Source organism: Pelophylax lessonae (assembly GCF_965119305.1).
Source record: "Pelophylax lessonae genome assembly, chromosome: 12".
In the NCBI taxonomy this organism is placed as follows: domain Eukaryota; kingdom Metazoa; phylum Chordata; class Amphibia; order Anura; family Ranidae; genus Pelophylax; species Pelophylax lessonae.
In genome coordinates, this window is record NC_138779.1 from 195,316,601 (window position 1) to 195,337,381 (window position 20,781).

A 20,781-nucleotide genomic window follows, 5' to 3' on the forward strand; every position below is an offset into this window, starting at 1 on the left:
CGAGTAAAGGAGCGCCGATCGGCGGCTCCCCTGACAGGGGGGAGGGGTCGGCACTGGTAATCAGATCATTGATTACCAGTGCAGACCCTCGGGGGGGGGGGATGCCACTAGATCCCCCAGGAATGCCCACTATGACCCCAGGGATGCCCACCATGACCCCAGGGATGCCCACTATGGCCACCAGGGATGGCAATCAGGGCTCAGGGAGCCCCCCATTGCCCTCCCCATCAGTGCTGCCCGCCAGTGTCCTCCCTATCAGTGCTGCCTACAAGTGCCCATCATTGCCATCCTTTAGTGTCGCCCACCAGTGCCCATTATTGCCAACCAGTGCCGCCTATCAGTGCCCACTAGTGCCCATCAGTGCCGCCCGTCAGTGCCGATCAGTGCCGCTCCATCAGTGCCCATCAGTGCCCACCAGTGCCGCCTATCAGTGCCCATTAGTGCTCGTCAGTGCAACCTATCAGTGCCCATCAGTGCCACCTATCAGTGTCCATCAATGCTGCCTATCAGTGCCCAGCAGTGCCGCCTATCAGTGCCCACCAATGCTGCATATCTGTGCTACCTATCAGTGCCACATATCAGTGCCGCCTATCAGTGCCACCCCATCAGTGCCTCCTCATCAGTGCCTGTCAGTGCAGTCTCATCAGTGCTCATCAGTGCAGGAAAAAACGTATTTATTTACAAAATTGTATAACATAAACAAAAAAACTTTTTTTTTTTTTCAAACTTTTCGGACTTTTTTTATTTGTTTAGCAAAAAGGAAAAAACCCACAGGTGATCAAATACCACCAAAAGAAAGCTCTATTTGTGGGGGGAAAATGACATAAATTTGGTGTAGGTACAGTGTTGCATGACCGCGCAATTGTCATTCAAAATGCAACAGCGCTAAAAGGGGAAAATTGGAGTGGGCGGGAAGGGAGGGAAGTGCCCTGTATTAAAGTGGTTAAGAAATGCAAAGTTTTCTCTGAATTGTGCCCATGCCAAGCCAGTGGCCTCTTGTGTTCACTAAGCAACAGGGCAACCGCTTGGCACCGGACCCAGAAACTAGGACTGATCACTGTAGTAGCAGTGCCTACTACAGTAGTTTCCAGGTTCCACAGGGATCAGCCAGGTATGACAGATACTTATGGAACTATGAAAGAGTATCCATACCTAAACTTCAGCTTTTAAAACTTCTGATCAGTTTTGATAATTTGAAAAGAATGTGTTGGGGTTTGTCTTATACATCATCGGTATCTTGAAAGAGACCTCAAGAACCAAGTGGTGAGTTGTACTGAACAATGTCCTCAAAAATTTAAATATTTGGGGGTGAGGCGGTATTTAAGCAGATATCCTCTACATTGCAGATGCTCCAGTCTACCTCTTTTTTAATGTTGGGGAAGCTACGAAGAACAGAGTGATCACAGCCGAGGGCATACTGTTGCTGGTTTGTGCTATAATACCCGGGACCTTCCTGCTGTACAAGGTATGCCCATTAACTCATATGCCAACCAATGACAAAGTGTACCTGTCAATTCCAACATGTCTTCAGTTAAAAATGCTTGTCATCTAAATTAGAAAAACCCCAGCAGTGAAATATCACCGTGTGCTCTGTGTAGTCATAATGTCTGAAAACGAAATGACATCTTTTAATTTGATGTGCATCCGATCGCTAAAATCCCATATGTAGCACCCTCTAGTGCAGGGGTTTCAAACTGGTGGCCATCCAGCTGTTGCAGAACTACAATTCCCATAAGGCATTGCAAGGCTGACATGACTCCCATAGGCAGAGGCATGATGGGACTTTTAGTTCCGCAACAGTTGGAGGGCCGCCCGTTTGAAACCCCTGCTCTAGTGCGCTAGAATAGGTGTACATAGTTAGCTGTATTGTAGGCAAATTTGGCTTGGCTGAGAATCAGCCCTGGGTTGAATCTGGATCAGGGATGAGTGACTCAGGGAGGCTGGATGACTCAGCAAGCAGCATCTCTGGTTACTCCCCCTGCTTAATGGAACCTTGGAAAAGCTTCTAGAAGTAGTGGGTGGAGCCTAGGAGAGGCTGTTTGGAAAATTTATGAGGACCCTGGTCAATCCCCAACAAAAGGGGGCTGGAAGGGGACTGGTCACTTCATACATACTCATGAGTCATGCCAGCAGGGGCAGGCGGGTGGAAGATGGAGATGGAGTGCTGAGAAAGCTGTCCGTGGTCCTTGAGGGTGCCCCCTAGTCTGTGGGGGGTGACCTCAGGCATGGGGCTCGGGTGCTGGAGGGACCCTCTACAACACACAGGGGAATCCTTCCTGGAGGCATGGGAGCAAAGAGAGGACAGCAGAATCGGGTCAGCACGTCAATGAGTTCTCCAGAGAAGTCAGTTGGATGGGCTGGTAAGTGTGCAGTCTGGGAGGACTGTGGAGAAGTAGCCAGGAGGGCTAGTGAAAGGGGCAGCTGCAGCCAGGTGGGCTGGCAGTGCCTGAAGAGGTGGAGCTGGGGATCAGTATCCAGAGGGATGTAAGCTGGACACTGGACTTTGCTACATGACCAAGGGGTCAGCGGCCCCTGTCTGTAAAGGGCTTTTGCCTTGTCAGTGCGTTATCAGATCCACTAAAGCAGGGGTGTCAAACTCAATTTTATTGCGGGCCGCATTAGCATTATGGTTGCCCTCAAAGGGCCGGTTATATCTGTAAGATTAGATGTCCAGAGCACCCCACGACCTCTTACACCCTACATGAGATGTCAAGAACCCCCTCACCATCAGAAATCAAGAGTCACCCACCCTTCCTTACATCACAATGCACCCCCTTACCTTGTGCTGCTGCCAGAAAGATGATGCAGTTGGATCTGGGAAGAAGTACAGGGTCTGGAGGAGAACCAGAGGAGGGCTGGAGTAAGCTTCCAGAGTCTGCTGAATGCTGAGACCAGGGGAGGCAGAGGCAAGGTGGTGTTGCGGCTGCACAGAGAGGTGCAGGATCTGTAGGAGGAGTTCTGCCCTCCTCTCTGATGCGGACTGCTGAGAAGGGGGGATGGGCAAAGATGAGCCTTTCTGCAGCTGCACAGAGGAGTGCAGGATCTGGCACAGGAGTTCTGTCCTCTCTGCTGCCGACTACAGAGACAAGGGGGGTGCCGCAGCTGCAGGAGAGATGCGAGGGCCACATGAAATGGCCTGGGGGGCCGCATTTGGCCCACGGGCCTTGTGTTTGACACCTGTGGACTAAAGTGTCTGAGCTAAGTTTTTCTTCAAGCAAGTGTGCTGGAGGAGGTGAGGAGTGTATAGACTGTACATAGGAGAAGTTGTCCCTGAAGTTGTTTAAAGTCAAGTGGGCATTCCATAATACCCCTACTTCCCGTCCAAATTTTAATCCCTCAAATGGAAAAAAATAAATAAAATGCTGGACTGTTTTCTGACTCTAGGAGACTGCGAAAATTCGGTGTGCCCGGCTGTGCAGGGTGGGGGATCCCATTTCGCCTGCGGCTCCCTAGGGGGTGCGCTACACATATAATGTTTAACATGGTAATTTTCAAATATGTTTTTATTCCAAAAGTAATTTTAATATTTTTAAATATAAACTCCAGGCGAATATGTATAAGGCACACATAATGCAGATCTGTAATCCTGATTGCATCATTAAATGTATTTTTAAATACAAGCAGTGTAAGTACTTGAATGTGACATAGCATCAGCCTCTTACAGTCCTGTACAGCAGAGCTGGGGTATGAGAGGAAGAAGCAGCACAAGGAGCCAGTCAGTTCATGTGCTAACAAGAAGCATGCTGATAGGAGGAGAGAGCAAAGTGGCAGGTTAGTTCATCACTGTGCTGCTTCTCATTTTAATGTGCAGTCGCAGGCTGGGGGGGGGGGGGGGTTGGGGGTTCAATGCAACCTGGGCTCAGAGGATGTGGGTTGAATCATGCTGGCCATCAAACCAAGGACATCTAGCATCAGAGAACAATTACTTAGTGGGAAATCTCTGGATTAAAGACAAATCTTGCAGCAAAAGGTGCTTTTGTTATTTTACATTTTATATTCAATATACTCCCCTCTCCCCGGGAGCTGAAATTGGCTGAGACAAGGGAGATCACAAACCTGACTGAAGTGGCCTGAAGATCGGTAAGTATATACATCTTTCTTACACAGGTTTGTTAGAATTAGGGTTGGGGGGCAGTTTTAATGCCTGTTTGGGTGTAAGCAGGAATTCTACCAGTGGCGGTCGCTCATAAGGGGCGCAGGGGTGCCCCCCCCCCCCCAATCCATACGCCTGGCCTGTAATCTCCATCCAGGGCGTTGGACGCATGGTTTTCAATGGGGTTTTTTTTTAACACATAATTAGAGCCTGAGGCTCTAATTGGCTTAAAAAAAGGTGAGCTTGGGGTAAAGAGTGAATTATTATTCCCTAATGTCTTCCTGCTTCTCCTCCCTGCCAATCAGGAAGCAAGTCCTGAGACCCCGATTGGCCAGGAGTTCTAGGACCCGATTGGCCGAGAGGAGAAGCGACCGATGGGACTCGGGAGGAGATGCGGTGGGAAGCCGCCGAAGCCCGGAAAGGGTAAGTGCAGGCCTGGCGGGCGAAGGGTGAATTAAGCAGCGATCAATCGAGCAACGGGGGTTGGGGGGAGTGAGGGGGCCAGGTTTGTTTGCCTTCCTCCCCAAAAAATTGAGCACCAGAAGCCACTGAATTCCACTTTAAAGCGGAGTTCCAGCCATTTCACTCACCTGTTCAACGGTCCAGCGATGCGGCCGCCCGAAGCCTCGATCCTCTCCCTCGGCGCCGGCATCACTGCTGTGGGCACCCGACTGTGACAGTTTGCGGCTTCACAGCCGGGTATACACTGCGCATGCGCGAGTCGCGCTGCGCGTCTTGATTGGCCGGCAATCTTCTGGGACCTCTGATGTGTCCCAGAAGATTGCAGGGAGGGAGGGGGAGAGGAGAACTTCCGTTCAGGGCGCCGCGGCGCTCCGAGCGGAAGTGGGAGCGGCTACCTGTCAAAACTAGGTACCCGCTCCCCCCCCCAAAAAAAATGACATGCCAAATGTGGCATGTCAGGGGGTTAGAATACCTAAAGCGGAAGTTCCACTTTTGGGTGGAACTCCGCTTTAAGTAATAATAAATGTGTTCCTGCATGAATAGGCTCCATAACGTCAGAGGCGTAACTAGAACCTTCAGGGCCCCTGGGACAAGAAACCATAAAAAGTTCACCCTGACCACTAGGGCCCTTTCCATCGGTCCTGGTGCCCTTTCCTCTGGACCTGGGGCCCTTCCCACTGCTGTGACTTTTGACACATAGGGAGAGATTTACTAAAGCCGGGTGCACACATGTGCGGCCGCGGGTTCGTACCTGGGTTCCCTGATCACCAGTTCAGGTTCAACTCAGGTCCGAGTTTTTGCCTGAATTTCGACTTGAATCGGACCCAAAGATGCACAGGGCCCAGTCGCAAGTGTGGCTTTTGGGACCCTGGTAGTTTCACCACTGTATAATGTAAATGTGGCCCAGGAGCTTAGATATTTAACCCCCTGGGGCCGGGCCACATAGAAATATGTGGCCTCTCGGCACCCGGGCCTTGGTGGTGAGAGGCCACATACATACATTTGCCTGAATTGCAGTCAATACCGCTGTGCCAAAAGTGTGCAACCTGCGCGATCCCGGTACAGTTACCAGTGCCTAACCAAAAGCTTTTCAGATCACGTGACCGCCGTGACAGCCAATCACAGCAGTCATGTGATCTTAAATCCTCCCGACATCCTAAACCTTTTAAAGGAGAGGAGGCATCGCCGTGAAGAGGTTAAAACAAAGAGAAACCGTAGATATATATATTCTGCTTTTAGAGACTAATTCAAACTATGAATAGGTGAAGCTAAACTCCAGGCAAACTGCTAAATAGGATTTGTATGTCTGTCAATCCAGTATCCAACCCTTCTGCACAGCACAGTCAGTAATATGACACCACTTTGCTCCCCGTGCCCAGCTTGCTCAGTGGACAGTGAAGGAGCAGCAGAAGAGTGATAAGGTTGTCTCTCTGTTTTGCCCTTTTATCACCTTGTTCCTTTTTAGCACATTAGCATTCAGCACCAATAACTGGATTCCAGTCATTGCCCTCTCTTCCCCAGTCTGAACTCTGCTGGATAGCAGTTGCAAGAGGCTGAGACCAAGGCACTTTCAGGTACTTGCATGCAGTTAATGACTTTTTAATGAACACATCACATTGTGTTATTTATAGCTGTCTGGAGGTAAAGTTTTTCAAATGTATCTCCTGTCTTATAGAAATATCAACGAACCGAAGGGTACACACACCTTTGGGAAGCCTATTACTCTCCGTCCGGCAATGCTGATAGTAATGATTACACCTCCTTGACTGCTGTACAGCTGCTGCCAATCCAAGGAGCACGCTCAACCACCTAAACAGCAGAAACTTATAGCATCTTTTATTTTCAATCACCATTGCAGGATTCTTAAGGCTTTTTTTTTTTTTTAATAAATGTCATCAACTTCATCACTTTAGGGGTCAGTGCACCCAACAAACTTTCTAGTGAGAAAAACTAGTTGCCCGGCCAATATGCTGCTCCACTGACTTCAGTGACTTATAACAAGCGTGCAAATCAGAAGCTATCGATTGGCATTTTTCCCACCAACTTCCTTCTGGCTCAGCTTAGTCTCTGGACAAAGGTTCTTCAGTAGCCCCCCCCCCCCAGCTAAGCCTATCTGGAACCTCAATGTCTTCCCAAGGGCTACTCTAGTTCTCTCTGCCCCAGGGGCACAGCTCTGCACAGGGGTCTTCTCCTGCAGCTCTTGGACCAGGAATTCTACTGTCAAGCCTCAGACTACTTATGGGTTCTCCCTGCACCTTCTGCACACACCTCCCCAGTCATTGGTTGGAGTGCCATAAACAGGCTGCCTATCCTGCTGTCCCTCCCACTATGCCTCCAGAACACTCTAGAAGACAAGAAGAGTAGCAGAACAGCCCCCCAGCTAAGCTTAGCTGGAACCTCAATGTCTTCCCAAGGGCTCCTCTAGTTCTCTCTGCCCCAGGGGCAGAGCCCCTGCACAGGCGTCTTCTCCTGCAGGACTTGGCCCAGGAATTCTACTGTCAAGCCTCAGACTGCTTATGGATTCTCCCTTCACCTTCTGAGCACACCTCCCCAGGGATTGGTTGGAGTGTCATAAACAGGCTGCCTATCCTGTGTTCCCTCCCACTATGCCTCCAGAACCCTCTAGAAGACAAGGGGAGTAGCAGAACAGCCCCCAGCTAAGCCTAGCTGGAACCTTAATGTCTTCCCAAGGGCTCCTCTAGTTCTCTCTGCCCCTGGGGCAGAGCCCCTGCACAGGGGTCTTCTCCTGCAGGACTTGGCCCAGGAATTCTACTGTCATGCCTCAGACTGCTTATGGATTCTCCCTTCACCTTCTGAGCACACCTCCCCAGGGATTGGTTGGAGTGTCATAAACAGGCTGCCTATCCTGTGTTCCCTCCCACTATGCCTCCAGAACCCTCTAGAAGACAAGGGGAGTAGCAGAACAGCCCCCAGCTAAGCCTAGCTGGAACCTTAATGTCTTCCCAAGGGCTCCTCTAGTTCTCTCTGCCCCTGGGGCAGAGCCCCTGCACAGAGGTCTTCTCCTGCAGGATTTGGCCCAGGAATTCTGTTGTCAAGCCTCAGACTACCTATGGGTTCTCCCTCCACCTTCTGGGCACACCTCCCCAGGGAGTAGTTGGAGTGCCATAAACAGGCTGCCTATCCTGCTCTCCCTCCCACTATGCCTCCAGAACACTCTAGAAGACAAGGGGAGTAGCAGAACAGCAGACTGTGAAACACTGAGCAGCCCTAAGCAATCCACCCCTGCACCACTGTTTATAGAGGACATGAACTAGACTTACCTAGCAGCCTAAACCTGTGACGGCAGGACTTCTTAAAGGGTCCTACTGTGGGACTGTAATAAAAGGCCTCAAGTAAAGGGCCCCAGAATCAGTAGGAGGGGCCCCTGGACCAGAGAGAAGGGCCCAAGGTTCTGAGGGAAAAGTCTGGCCCACTGGGTCAGGGGGGCTCTTCATGGTTTCTTGCATCAGGGCCCTGAAGGTTCTAGTTATACCTCTGATTAGATGCACATATAATCTTATTAAAGGCTTGGTGTTGAATCAGGGCCTCTTTAAGGAGAATACAGATGGGGGACAAAGTCTCCTGGTTGGGGGATGGATCTGAGAACTTATATCTAGATTTACTTTTACATACTTATTAAATTGCCATATTCATAATGTTATGCTAGTGTGTTTCTTGCTAAGTTGTAACAGATGCAATAAATATCCAAATAAAGATGGTGCCTCATTACCGTAGGTGATGTATGAAACTGTTTTTCTTCAAATTGCATGGAAATATGAATGCCAATTCAAACTTAAAGTCCAACTCCTGGCAAAAAACTTTTTTTTTAGAGTGGGGAAGGCTTTTGTTGCTGCTTGTGTCCCCAAGCATTGAAATTGCCTCACTTCCTGTCCAGGTTACAGATTGTCAAAAGGACAGGAAGTGAAAGAATATCGGGCTGATGGAGGAAAAAAAGAAGTGCATTTATTTAGCAGGGCAGGGAAGAATTAGAACACCTTTTGCTCTGTGAGTTTTTCCTTACTAAGTGACACCCACACCTTCTCATTTCTTATTTTGGTGTCACTGGGATAGGAAGTGAAGGTGAATCTACACATTGCTGTAAGCTGTGACTCCTACGAACAGCACTTAAATTAGGTTGACCAGATGTCCCTGATTTCAAGGGACAGTCCCCTGTTTTAGAAGCTTGTCCCTGGGAAAAAAGTGTCCCCGTTTAAAAGAATAAGTCCCTGATTTCTTTACAGCCTGACCAATGGCACCCCCAGCCTTGGTTGCTGCAGGATAATCCCTCTTAGCAAGAGTTCTGTAACTGGCCTAGAGCAGGAGGGTAGGGAAGGGGTATGTCTACTCCCAGCTGTGTCCGGGGTTATTGATAATGTTACATGTAAATAGTACATCCAAATCCGGTATAGTGACACATCACTTCAACAATTTCACAGTGCGGTGCTGTCAGGCTGTCCCACAGATCATTTGTAAAAAAAAGTTCAAACAGAATTGCTGCACATAAAACATATTAAGAACAAAAGATACAAAATATGCAAACTTCAAAAAAGTATTTTAGAAGTGTAGCACTGCCCCCTAGAGGCCTGCTGAAGAATGACACTTTTGGATTCCCCTGGTTACCCGTAGCAACTGCTTGCAGAAATCTTAATACTTTAGGTTCTTGGCTCAGTCAATGATCAGTCTAGGGATTGTTGTTTTTGTTGTTTTATTTATATTGGGATAGGAGAAGGGATGAGTGGGATACTCCAACTGTTAACTATTCACAATGCTGAGGACTTCTAACTTGAGAATGCAGCAAGGCCGCTACTTCATCCTGCCACGTGAATGAAGATGAGGTAAGTGTTCCTATTTGTGTTTCTCCTCAGGCTACTCCCCCAGTACCCCCTTTCTCTGTTCTAGCTGACACCCGTCCACTGACTCTACACTCCAGAGTAGTCCCCTTCCTGGGCAGACCCCTGGGCAAGATCCTCTGTACTCATGATAATGTTTCTCCAGAGTCTCGCAGTGACCCAACTCCTCCAGTCAGCACTCCTGGACCTTAGGGTTCAGCCTCACTCCTATGGCTCACCAGGCCGACTGCCTGTGACCATCACCCACTGCAGCAGAAAAGGAGGCAGGCGCCACCCTCTTTCTGGGACTTTGCTTCCTGCCAAAAGACCTCTACCTCGTGTGCCCGTGGCTTTTTTATACTCTGCCCCATAATGCACCGAGACCACTGTCTGTGCCATCCCTGGGGCAGTACAAAAAGCCTGTATGTCATTGGTCAGGTTTCCTCCAGTATCCAATGTGCCTCCCCATTGGATCAACTGGGGAAACTCCCTTAGACCAGATGAATCACACACTGGACACACTAAGTAGACCTGACTCACAGATTTTGCCTGCTCATCCTCTGATAGGCAGACAGAGCCAAAACTATACTCTCTACCTAGCACCTGACTTGGAGGGTGCTACAGAAGTATTCCTTTTGACAGTTTCAGGCTAGCATGATAACGCCCATCTTCAGATCGGAACAGATCAAATATTACATGGTGCTCGCAGCCCCTCCCCTCTTGACTTTGTTGCGGGAGGTAAGAATGTGGATTATTTGCTGTCTTGCCCTTGCTTGTGATGGTGACTGCATTGTACATCTGGGCTTGCACTCTTGACCTATAGAAAAGTAAGCTCAGGTGTTATTAAACCATACCCCTTTAAGCACACAAAGACTCGCCCAAGCTCTACAGCTATGTTGAAGAATGTATGAGCAGACTTTGAAATCTTAAAATATGTCAATCTCTTTGCACTGAAACTCACATACAAATTTTTGTTTGACAAGGACTGAAAAAAAAGAAAAATGATAAGGCTATTTTAGACCAGTGGAAAGATTTCGCAATAAAAGATATTCGTGCACTGCGAAATCTGATGGAACTCTTAGAAGACATTGAGGGTAGTCAATAAGAATGAACCACTTCCAATTCTCAGGATATAACCAATATACAATCTCCCTTTCCTATCCTAAAAATGGGACAAGTCTGAAAAAATGGGACAAGTTTCTACCGCTACAAACAAACCCAAATGCGTGGGCATTTGTGACTCAAGTCTGCAAAGAAGTTGCAAAAATTCAAACTAAAGGTTACTCTACTGGAAATCTAATGCAAGCACAAAAGGAAGACCTACATTCATTAGGCACAAATAAGAACATAGTCACCAAGCCCTCCGACAAAGGGGGAAATGTAGTACTGTATTAATGTTACATAGTTACATACATAGTTACATAGTAGGTGAGGTTGAATAAAGACAATAGTCCATCTAGTTCAAGAAAGGAGAGAGCGGCGCCAGCTTAGTATAGTACAAGTTTATTTAACACTGTTAAAATTGGAGACTTCATGTCTGTCCATCCAGTTCAACCTGTGTAGGTGTGTGTGGCTGTAATCATCTCACATACCCCTGAATGTTCTGATCCTTGAGATGTACGTCTAAAGCCCCGTACACACGTACCGATGGTCGGCTTACAAATGTTCCTCTTTTCTCCCCGGGATGTCGGTGTCTGCTGAAAAGTGCAAAGACAGCACAAGGACAGCACAAGAATTTTGTCCGCCGACTGCAGAAGTGATGTCATGTAATGGTTAACTTTCCCTGTGTTTTCTATTTTCTGAGCATGCCCAGTCTTGCAAATCTGCGGTCTGTCGGCCGAATTGTGTACTGACAGGCGAACAATCGTCCGTTCTGGTGTCGGCATACAAATATTTTCATGTTTGCACGAAAGACTTTTGTCCGCGGATTGTGCGCAGACATCTGTCGGAGGCACCATACTAACACGCGTACAATCGGCAGATCCTTCGTCCACCGACGTTTGTATGCCGACGATCGGTACGTGTGTACGGGCCTTAAGAGTCTTTTGAAAGCCACCATACTACCCGCAGAAACCACCTCTTGTGGTAGAGAATTCCACAATCTTGTAGCCCTAACAGTAAAGAACCCCCCACGTTGCCTGAGGTTAAAACGCTTCTCCTCTAATCGCATTGTATGCCCTCGAGTCCTCATGCAATCCCTTCGAATGAACAGCTTTTTTTCTAAGCTGGGATCCCCATTAAGATATTTATAAATTGCTATCATGTCCCCCCTCAGACGTCTAATGGATAGAGATTAATCTATCGATATGTGCCTTAAGATCTTCCGAAGCCAAGACTGGTATTGCAAGATCCCTGTCAGCATGATAGAAAAATTACAAAAAGAATTTGGGCAGATCCTGCTAGAAGCCTATCACCAGGACATTATAAATAAGGACACCTTTGAATCAATAGTTGTTAAACATCCTAAATACCTACATTTTACACCCTACCTAAAACGCACAAAAATCTGACCCAACCCCCAGGCAGACCTATCATATCAGGGCATTGTATCTCATACTGAACTGGCAAGTTGTCTGGTCCTCTACGTCCTCACATGATGTCATTGCCATCATACATCAAAGATACTCCAGATGCACGATCTACTTTTGAAGTCGCCGCAACTCAAGACGCGGCAATGGAAACGGGCCCCATTGAAAACAATGGCTTTTGACTTGCTGTGCGACTTGACATGTGTCAAGTCGCACCGCAAGTCGCACTAGTGGAAACCGAGCCTTAGACCATGTAATGTAGTACACTACACATACACTTCCATAATGGGTAGTATACGGACAGGCTAGGTAGGGTAGTATACGGACAGGCTAGGTAGGGTAGTATACGGACAGGCTAGGTAGGGTAGTATACGGACAGGCTAGGTAGGGTAGTATACGGACACGCTAGGTAGGGTAGTATACGGACACGCTAGGTAGGGTAGTATACGGACACGCTAGGTAGGGTAGTATACGGACACGCTAGGTAGGGTAGTATACGGACACGCTAGGTAGGGTAGTATACGGACACGCTAGGTAGGGTAGTATACGGACACGCTAGGTAGGGTAGTATACGGACACGCTAGGTAGGGTAGTATACGGACAGGCTAGGTAGGGTAGTATACGGACAGGCTAGGTAGGGTAGTATACGGACAGGCTAGGTAGGGTAGTATACGGACAGGCTAGGTAGGGTAGTATACGGACAGGCTAGGTAGGGTAGTATACGGACAGGCTAGGTAGGGTAGTATACGGACAGGCTAGGTAGGGTAGTATACGGACAGGCTAGATAGGGTAGTATACGGACAGGCTAGATAGGGTAGTATACAGACACGCTAGGTAGGGTAGTATACGGACAGGCTAGATAGGGTAGTATACGGACAGGCTAGGTAGGGTAGTATACGGACAGGCTAGGTAGGGTAGTATACGGACAGGCTAGGTAGGGTAGAATACGGACAGGCTAGGGTAGTATATGACAGTGGGATCAGTGGCAGTGCTGGTGGGGGATGGGGAAGGGACTTCTTTACCATGTTGCTCATGAATGGGCAACCCTACATGTGATGCATAAAAACCACACCTGCGCTTGTGTGCAAAAAAAAAGCTAAACTGTGTAAATTCAAAATAACAGATTTTCTCCGAATATGAAGTGTTCATAGAATTGCACTACCATGTAAAATGCCGTGAACACTGTGCTCTGCTCTATTTATTGAGGACCGTTAACTTGTATTGAGTGGTTAGGTAATGTCTGGGAATTAGACTTTGATAACAGAGGGTTAATGGAATGGTCATAAAGTTTCTTCACATTATCTGGACATACACAGTGTGTGTGTGTGTGTGTGTGTGGGGGGGGGGGGGGTGTATGTAGTAATAGCTCTATCATTCTCATCTCCCTGCAATCAAATCCTCCTGATTAGTGCTGATGTAAAATGGGCAGCTTATCTCCCTAAATTTACTTTTCTTAGAACATCAGCTCACCCCCTCCTTGCACAGTGTCAGCAGAACCCACCTCCAGGTTCTCTGGGCAGACACTGAGATGGAGGGAATCTAAGAAAAATCAGGGCACAGATAGAATGTACAGGAGATTTCTGGGGAAGATAGAAAAAAAGAGTTTGAGAGCTGTAGTGGGACAGTCACTGCTGTGGGCAAGTATGTAATGTGCATGAGATGATAAGTGTGTGCACGCCTATGAGTACTCACTTTGGCTCCGTGGTGTCTGGCACTAGCAGCAGTGACACCTCTGCCGAGATCAGCTCCAGCCCTCCACATTCAGCCGTCACGAGTCAGCTGACCTTTAGTCTCCGCCCCCCGGCCAGGCTCCAAAGACAGCCCATCTGCTGATACTGCTTTGTGTCCCAGCTCACTGGGATGCACCATCTGCCCGCCTGGACGGGGGGGGGGGGGGGGGACATGGAGCTTGTCGGTCCAGAAGTCCCTTTTCCTTCTGCTGTCCCTAACCCCGGACAATGAGGAGGGGGCACCTCCGGCGCCCCTGACTTATGTGCACTAATAGAAGCGGCCCTGCACACAAAACTGCTAGAAAAAAAATGTGGGTGTCAATTTGCCTCCCCCACTGTCGCCCCTCCCCTCAGCTCACAACTACAAAGGATATAGCAGGCAGCTCCGAGGCTGCAGTGAGAGACTTGCGGTCGGGAGAGGATAGTGCGCCCCCCACCAGGCGGCGCCTGGGCGCACTGCACCCTAAGAACCCGCCTGGGATCGTCCCTGCTTAGTTCTCCTGATCTACGATCTCTTCTCAATCCTGTTAGGGACAGAGTCTGCTGAATTTTAGGGAAAGTGTGTTCTACAAACTACAATCGATATTGCTGTGTGGTGTGGGATAGGAGATAGGCAGGTGTCAGTGATCCACATCCATTTTTCTGTGTGTGGGCTGCAGTGAACACAATCTTTGTGGGGTGCAGTGAACAAAACCTTTGTGGGGTGCAGTGAACACAATCTTTGTGGGGTGCAGTGAAGACAATCCTTTTGGAGTGCAGTGAACACAATCTTTGTGGGGTGCAGTGAAGACAATCCTTTTGGAGTGCAGTGAACACAATCTTTGTGGGGTACAGTGAACACAATCTTTGTGGGGTGCAGTGAACAAAACCTTTGTGGGGTACAGTGAACACAATCTTTGTGGGGTGCAGTGAACACAATCTTTGTGGGGTGCAGTGAACAAAACATTTGTGGGGTGCAGTGAACACAACCTTTGTGGGGTACAGTGAACACAATCTTTGTGGGGTGCAGTGAACAAAACCTTTGTGGGGTACAGTGAACACAATCTTTGTGGGGTACAGTGAACACAATCTTTGTGGGGTGCAGTGAACAAAACATTTGTGGGGTGCAGTGAACACAACCTTTGTGGGCTACAGTGAACACAATCTTTGTGGGGTGCAGTGAACAAAACCTTTGTGGGGTACAGTGAACACAATCTTTGTGGGGTGCAGTGAACACAATCTTTGTGGGGTGCAGTGAACACAATCTTTGTGGGGTGCAGTGAAGACAATCCTTTTGGAGTGCAGTGAACACAATCTTTGTGGGGTACAGTGAACACAATCTTTGTGGGGTGCAGTGAACACAATCTTTGTGGGGTGCAGTGAACACAATCTTTGTGGGGTGCAGTGAACAAAACATTTGTGGGGTGCAGTGAACACAACCTTTGTGGGGTACAGTGAACACAATCTTTGTGGGGTGCAGTGAAGACAATCCTTTTGGAGTGCAGTGAACACAATCTTTGTGGGGTACAGTGAACACAATCTTTGTGGGGTGCAGTGAAGACAATCCTTGTGGGGTGCAGTGAAGACAATCCTTTTGGAGTGCAGTGAACACAATCTTTGTGGGGTACAGTGAACACAATCCTTGTGGGGTGCAGTGAACAAAATCTTTGTGGGGTGCAGTGAACACAATCTTTGTGGGGTGCAGTGAAGACAATCCTTTTGGAGTGCAGTGAACACAATCTTTGTGGGGTACAGTGAACACAATCTTTGTGGGGTGCAGTGAACAAAACCTTTGTGGGGTACAGTGAACACAATCTTTGTGGGGTGCAGTGAACACAATCTTTGTGGGGTGCAGTGAACAAAACATTTGTGGGGTGCAGTGAACACAACCTTTGTGGGGTACAGTGAACACAATCTTTGTGGGGTGCAGTGAACAAAACCTTTGTGGGGTACAGTGAACACAATCTTTGTGGGGTACAGTGAACACAATCTTTGTGGGGTGCAGTGAACAAAACATTTGTGGGGTGCAGTGAACACAACCTTTGTGGGCTACAGTGAACACAATCTTTGTGGGGTGCAGTGAACAAAACCTTTGTGGGGTACAGTGAACACAATCTTTGTGGGGTGCAGTGAACACAATCTTTGTGGGGTGCAGTGAACACAATCTTTGTGGGGTGCAGTGAAGACAATCCTTTTGGAGTGCAGTGAACACAATCTTTGTGGGGTACAGTGAACACAATCTTTGTGGGGTGCAGTGAACACAATCTTTGTGGGGTGCAGTGAACACAATCTTTGTGGGGTGCAGTGAACAAAACATTTGTGGGGTGCAGTGAACACAACCTTTGTGGGGTACAGTGAACACAATCTTTGTGGGGTGCAGTGAAGACAATCCTTTTGGAGTGCAGTGAACACAATCTTTGTGGGGTACAGTGAACACAATCTTTGTGGGGTGCAGTGAAGACAATCCTTGTGGGGTGCAGTGAAGACAATCCTTTTGGAGTGCAGTGAACACAATCTTTGTGGGGTACAGTGAACACAATCCTTGTGGGGTGCAGTGAACAAAATCTTTGTGGGGTGCAGTGAACACAATCTTTGTGGGGTGCAGTGAAGACAATCCTTTTGGAGTGCAGTGAACACAATCTTTGTGGGGTACAGTGAACACAATCTTTGTGGGGTGCAGTGAACAAAACCTTTGTGGGGTACAGTGAACACAATCTTTGTGGGGTGCAGTGAACACAATCTTTGTGGGGTGCAGTGAACAAAACATTTGTGGGGTGCAGTGAACACAACCTTTGTGGGGTACAGTGAACACAATCTTTGTGGGGTGCAGTGAACAAAACCTTTGTGGGGTACAGTGAACACAATCTTTGTGGGGTACAGTGAACACAATCTTTGTGGGGTGCAGTGAACAAAACATTTGTGGGGTGCAGTGAACACAACCTTTGTGGGGTACAGTGAACACAATCTTTGTGGGGTGCAGTGAACACAATCTTTGTGGGGTGCAGTGAAGACAATCCTTTTGGAGTGCAGTGAACACAATCTTTGTGGGGTACAGTGAACACAATCTTTGTGGGGTGCAGTGAACACAATCTTTGTGGGGTGCAGTGAACAAAACATTTGTGGGGTGCAGTGAACACAACCTTTGTGGGGTACAGTGAACACAATCTTTGTGGGGTGCAGTGAAGACAATCCTTTTGGAGTGCAGTGAACACAATCTTTGTGGGGTACAGTGAACACAATTTTTGTGGGGTGCAGTGAAGACAATCCTTGTGGGGTGCAGTGAAGACAATCCTTTTGGAGTGCAGTGAACACAATCTTTGTGGGGTACAGTGAACACAATCCTTGTGGGGTGCAGTGAACAAAATCTTTGTGGGGTGCAGTGAACACAATCTTTGTGGGGTGCAGTGAAGACAATCCTTTTGGAGTGCAGTGAACACAATCTTTGTGGGGTACAGTGAACACAATCTTTGTGGGGTGCAGTGAACAAAACCTTTGTGGGGTACAGTGAACACAATCTTTGTGGGGTGCAGTGAACACAATCTTTGTGGGGTGCAGTGAACAAAACATTTGTGGGGTGCAGTGAACACAACCTTTGTGGGGTACAGTGAACACAATCTTTGTGGGGTGCAGTGAACAAAACCTTTGTGGGGTACAGTGAACACAATCTTTGTGGGGTACAGTGAACACAATCTTTGTGGGGTGCAGTGAACAAAACATTTGTGGGGTGCAGTGAACACAACCTTTGTGGGGTACAGTGAACACAATCTTTGTGGGGTGCAGTGAACAAAACCTTTGTGGGGTACAGTGAACACAATCTTTGTGGGGTACAGTGAACACAATCTTTGTGGGGTGCAGTGAACAAAACCTTTGTGGGGTACAGTGAACACAATCTTTGTGGGGTGCAGTGAACAAAACCTTTGTGGGGTACAGTGAACACAATCTTTGTGGGGTGCAGTGAAGACAATCCTTTTGGAGTGCAGTGAACAAAATCTTTGTGGGGTACAGTGAACACAATCTTTGTGGGGTGCAGTGAACAAAATCTTTGTGGGGTACAGTGAACACAATCTTTGTGGGGTGCAGTGAAGACAATCCTTGTGGGGTGCAGTGAACAAAATCTTTGGGGGGTACAGTGAACACAATCTTTGTGGGGTGCAGTGAACAAAACCTTTGTGGGGTACAGTGAACACAATCTTTGTGGGGTGCAGTGAACAAAACCTTTGTGGGGTACAGTGAACACAATCTTTGTGGGGTGCAGTGAAGACAATCCTTTTGGAGTGCAGTGAACACAATCTTTGTGGGGTACAGTGAACACAATCTTTGTGGGGTGCAGTGAACAAAACCTTTGTGGGGTACAGTGAACACAATCTTTGTGGGGTGCAGTGAACACAATCTTTGTGGGGTGCAGTGAACAAAACCTTTGTGGGGTGCAGTGAACACAACCTTTGTGGGGTACAGTGAACACAATCTTTGTGGGGTGCAGTGAACAAAACCTTTGTGGGGTACAGTGAACACAATCTTTGTGGGGTACAGTGAACACAATCTTTGTGGGGTGCAGTGAACAAAACCTTTGTGGGGTACAGTGAACACAATCTTTGTGGGGTACAGTGAACACAATCTTTGTGGGGTGCAGTGAACACAATCTTTGTGGGGTGCAGTGAACACAATCTTTGTGGGGTGCAGTGAACAAAACATTTGTGGGGTGCAGTGAACACAACCTTTGTGGGGTACAGTGAACACAATCTTTGTGGGGTGCAGTGAACAAAACCTTTGTGGGGTACAGTGAACACAATCTTTGTGGGGTACAGTGAACACAATCTTTGTGGGGTGCAGTGAACAAAACATTTGTGGGGTGCAGTGAACACAACCTTTGTGGGGTACAGTGAACACAATCTTTGTGGGGTGCAGTGAACACAATCTTTGTGGGGTGCAGTGAAGACAATCCTTTTGGAGTGCAGTGAACACAATCTTTGTGGGGTACAGTGAACACAATCTTTGTGGGGTGCAGTGAACACAATCTTTGTGGGGTGCAGTGAACAAAACATTTGTGGGGTGCAGTGAACACAACCTTTGTGGGGTACAGTGAACACAATCTTTGTGGGGTGCAGTGAAGACAATCCTTTTGGAGTGCAGTGAACACAATCTTTGTGGGGTACAGTGAACACAATTTTTGTGGGGTGCAGTGAAGACAATCCTTGTGGGGTGCAGTGAAGACAATCCTTTTGGAGTGCAGTGAACACAATCTTTGTGGGGTACAGTGAACACAATCCTTGTGGGGTGCAGTGAACAAAATCTTTGTGGGGTGCAGTGAACACAATCTTTGTGGGGTGCAGTGAAGACAATCCTTTTGGAGTGCAGTGAACACAATCTTTGTGGGGTACAGTGAACACAATCTTTGTGGGGTGCAGTGAACAAAACCTTTGTGGGGTACAGTGAACACAATCTTTGTGGGGTGCAGTGAACACAATCTTTGTGGGGTGCAGTGAACAAAACATTTGTGGGGTGCAGTGAACACAACCTTTGTGGGGTACAGTGAACACAATCTTTGTGGGGTGCAGTGAACAAAACCTTTGTGGGGTACAGTGAACACAATCTTTGTGGGGTACAGTGAACACAATCTTTGTGGGGTGCAGTGAACAAAACATTTGTGGGGTGCAGTGAACACAACCTTTGTGGGGTACAGTGAACACAATCTTTGTGGGGTGCAGTGAACAAAACCTTTGTGGGGTACAGTGAACACAATCTTTGTGGGGTACAGTGAACACAATCTTTGTGGGGTGCAGTGAACAAAACCTTTGTGGGGTACAGTGAACACAATCTTTGTGGGGTGCAGTGAACAAAACCTTTGTGGGGTACAGTGAACACAATCTTTGTGGGGTGCAGTGAAGACAATCCTTTTGGAGTGCAGTGAACAAAATCTTTGTGGGGTACAGTGAACACAATCTTTGTGGGGTGCAGTGAACAAAATCTTTGTGGGGTACAGTGAACACAATCTTTGTGGGGTGCAGTGAAGACAATCCTTGTGGGGTGCAGTGAACAAAATCTTTGGGGGGTACAGTGAACACAATCTTTGTGGGGTGCAGTGAACAAAACCTTTGTGGGGTACAGTGAACACAATCTTTGTGGGGTGCAGTGAACAAAACCTTTGTGGGGTACAGTGAACACAATCTTTGTGGGGTGCAGTGAAGACAATCCTTTTGGAGTGCAGTGAACACAATCTTTGTGGGGTACAGTGAACACAATCTTTGTGGGGTGCAGTGAACAAAACCTTTGTGGGGTACAGTGAACACAATCTTTGTGGGGTGCAGTGAACACAATCTTTGTGGGGTGCAGTGAACAAAACCTTTGTGGGGTGCAGTGAACACAACCTTTGTGGGGTACAGTGAACACAATCTTTGTGGGGTGCAGTGAACAAAACCTTTGTGGGGTACAGTGAACACAATCTTTGTGGGGTACAGTGAACACAATCTTTGTGGGGTGCAGTGAACAAAACCTTTGTGGGGTACAGTGAACACAATCTTTGTGGGGTGCAGTGAACAAAACCTTTGTGGGGTACAGTGAACACAATCTTTGTGGGGTGCAGTGAAGACAATCCTTTTGGAGTGCAGTGAACAAAATCTTTGTGGGGTACAGTGAACACAATCTTTGTGGGGTGCAGTGAACAAAATCTTTGTGGGGTACAGTGAACACAATCTTTGTGGGGTGCAGTGAAGACAATCCTTGTGGGGTGCAGTGAAGACAAACCTTGTGGGGTGCAGTGAACAAAATCTTTGGGGGGTACAGTGAACACAATCTTTGTGGGGTGCAGTGAACACAATCTTTGTGGGGTGCAGTGAACACAATCTTTGTGGGGTGCAGTGAAGACAATCCTTTTGGAGTGCAGTGAACACAATCTTTGTGGGGTACAGTGAACACAATCTTTGTGGGGTGCAGTGAAGACAATCCTTGTGGGGTGCAGTGAAGACAATCCTTGTGGGGTGCAGTGAACAAAATCTTTGGGGGGTACAGTGAACACAATCTTTGTGGGGTGCAGAGAAGGCAATCCTTTTGGGGTGCAGTGAACACAATCTTTGTGGGGTACAGTGAACACAATCTTTGTGGGGTGCAGTGAACAAAACCTTTGTGGGGTACAGTGAACACAATCTTTGTGGGGTGCAGTGAAC

General features: G+C 47.8%; 1 protein-coding gene across 1 annotated transcript in view; it reads left to right on the forward strand.

The window, feature by feature from the left end:
• The window catches only part of CD79A (CD79a molecule), a 56,070-nt gene that overhangs the window by 19,183 nt on the left and 16,106 nt on the right, over positions 1-20,781 (forward strand). The window contains exon 3 of the mRNA XM_082273126.1: positions 1,347-1,465. Within this exon, the coding sequence (XP_082129252.1) occupies positions 1,347-1,465 (119 nt within the window). The remainder of the gene's footprint in view (positions 1-1,346; positions 1,466-20,781) is intronic.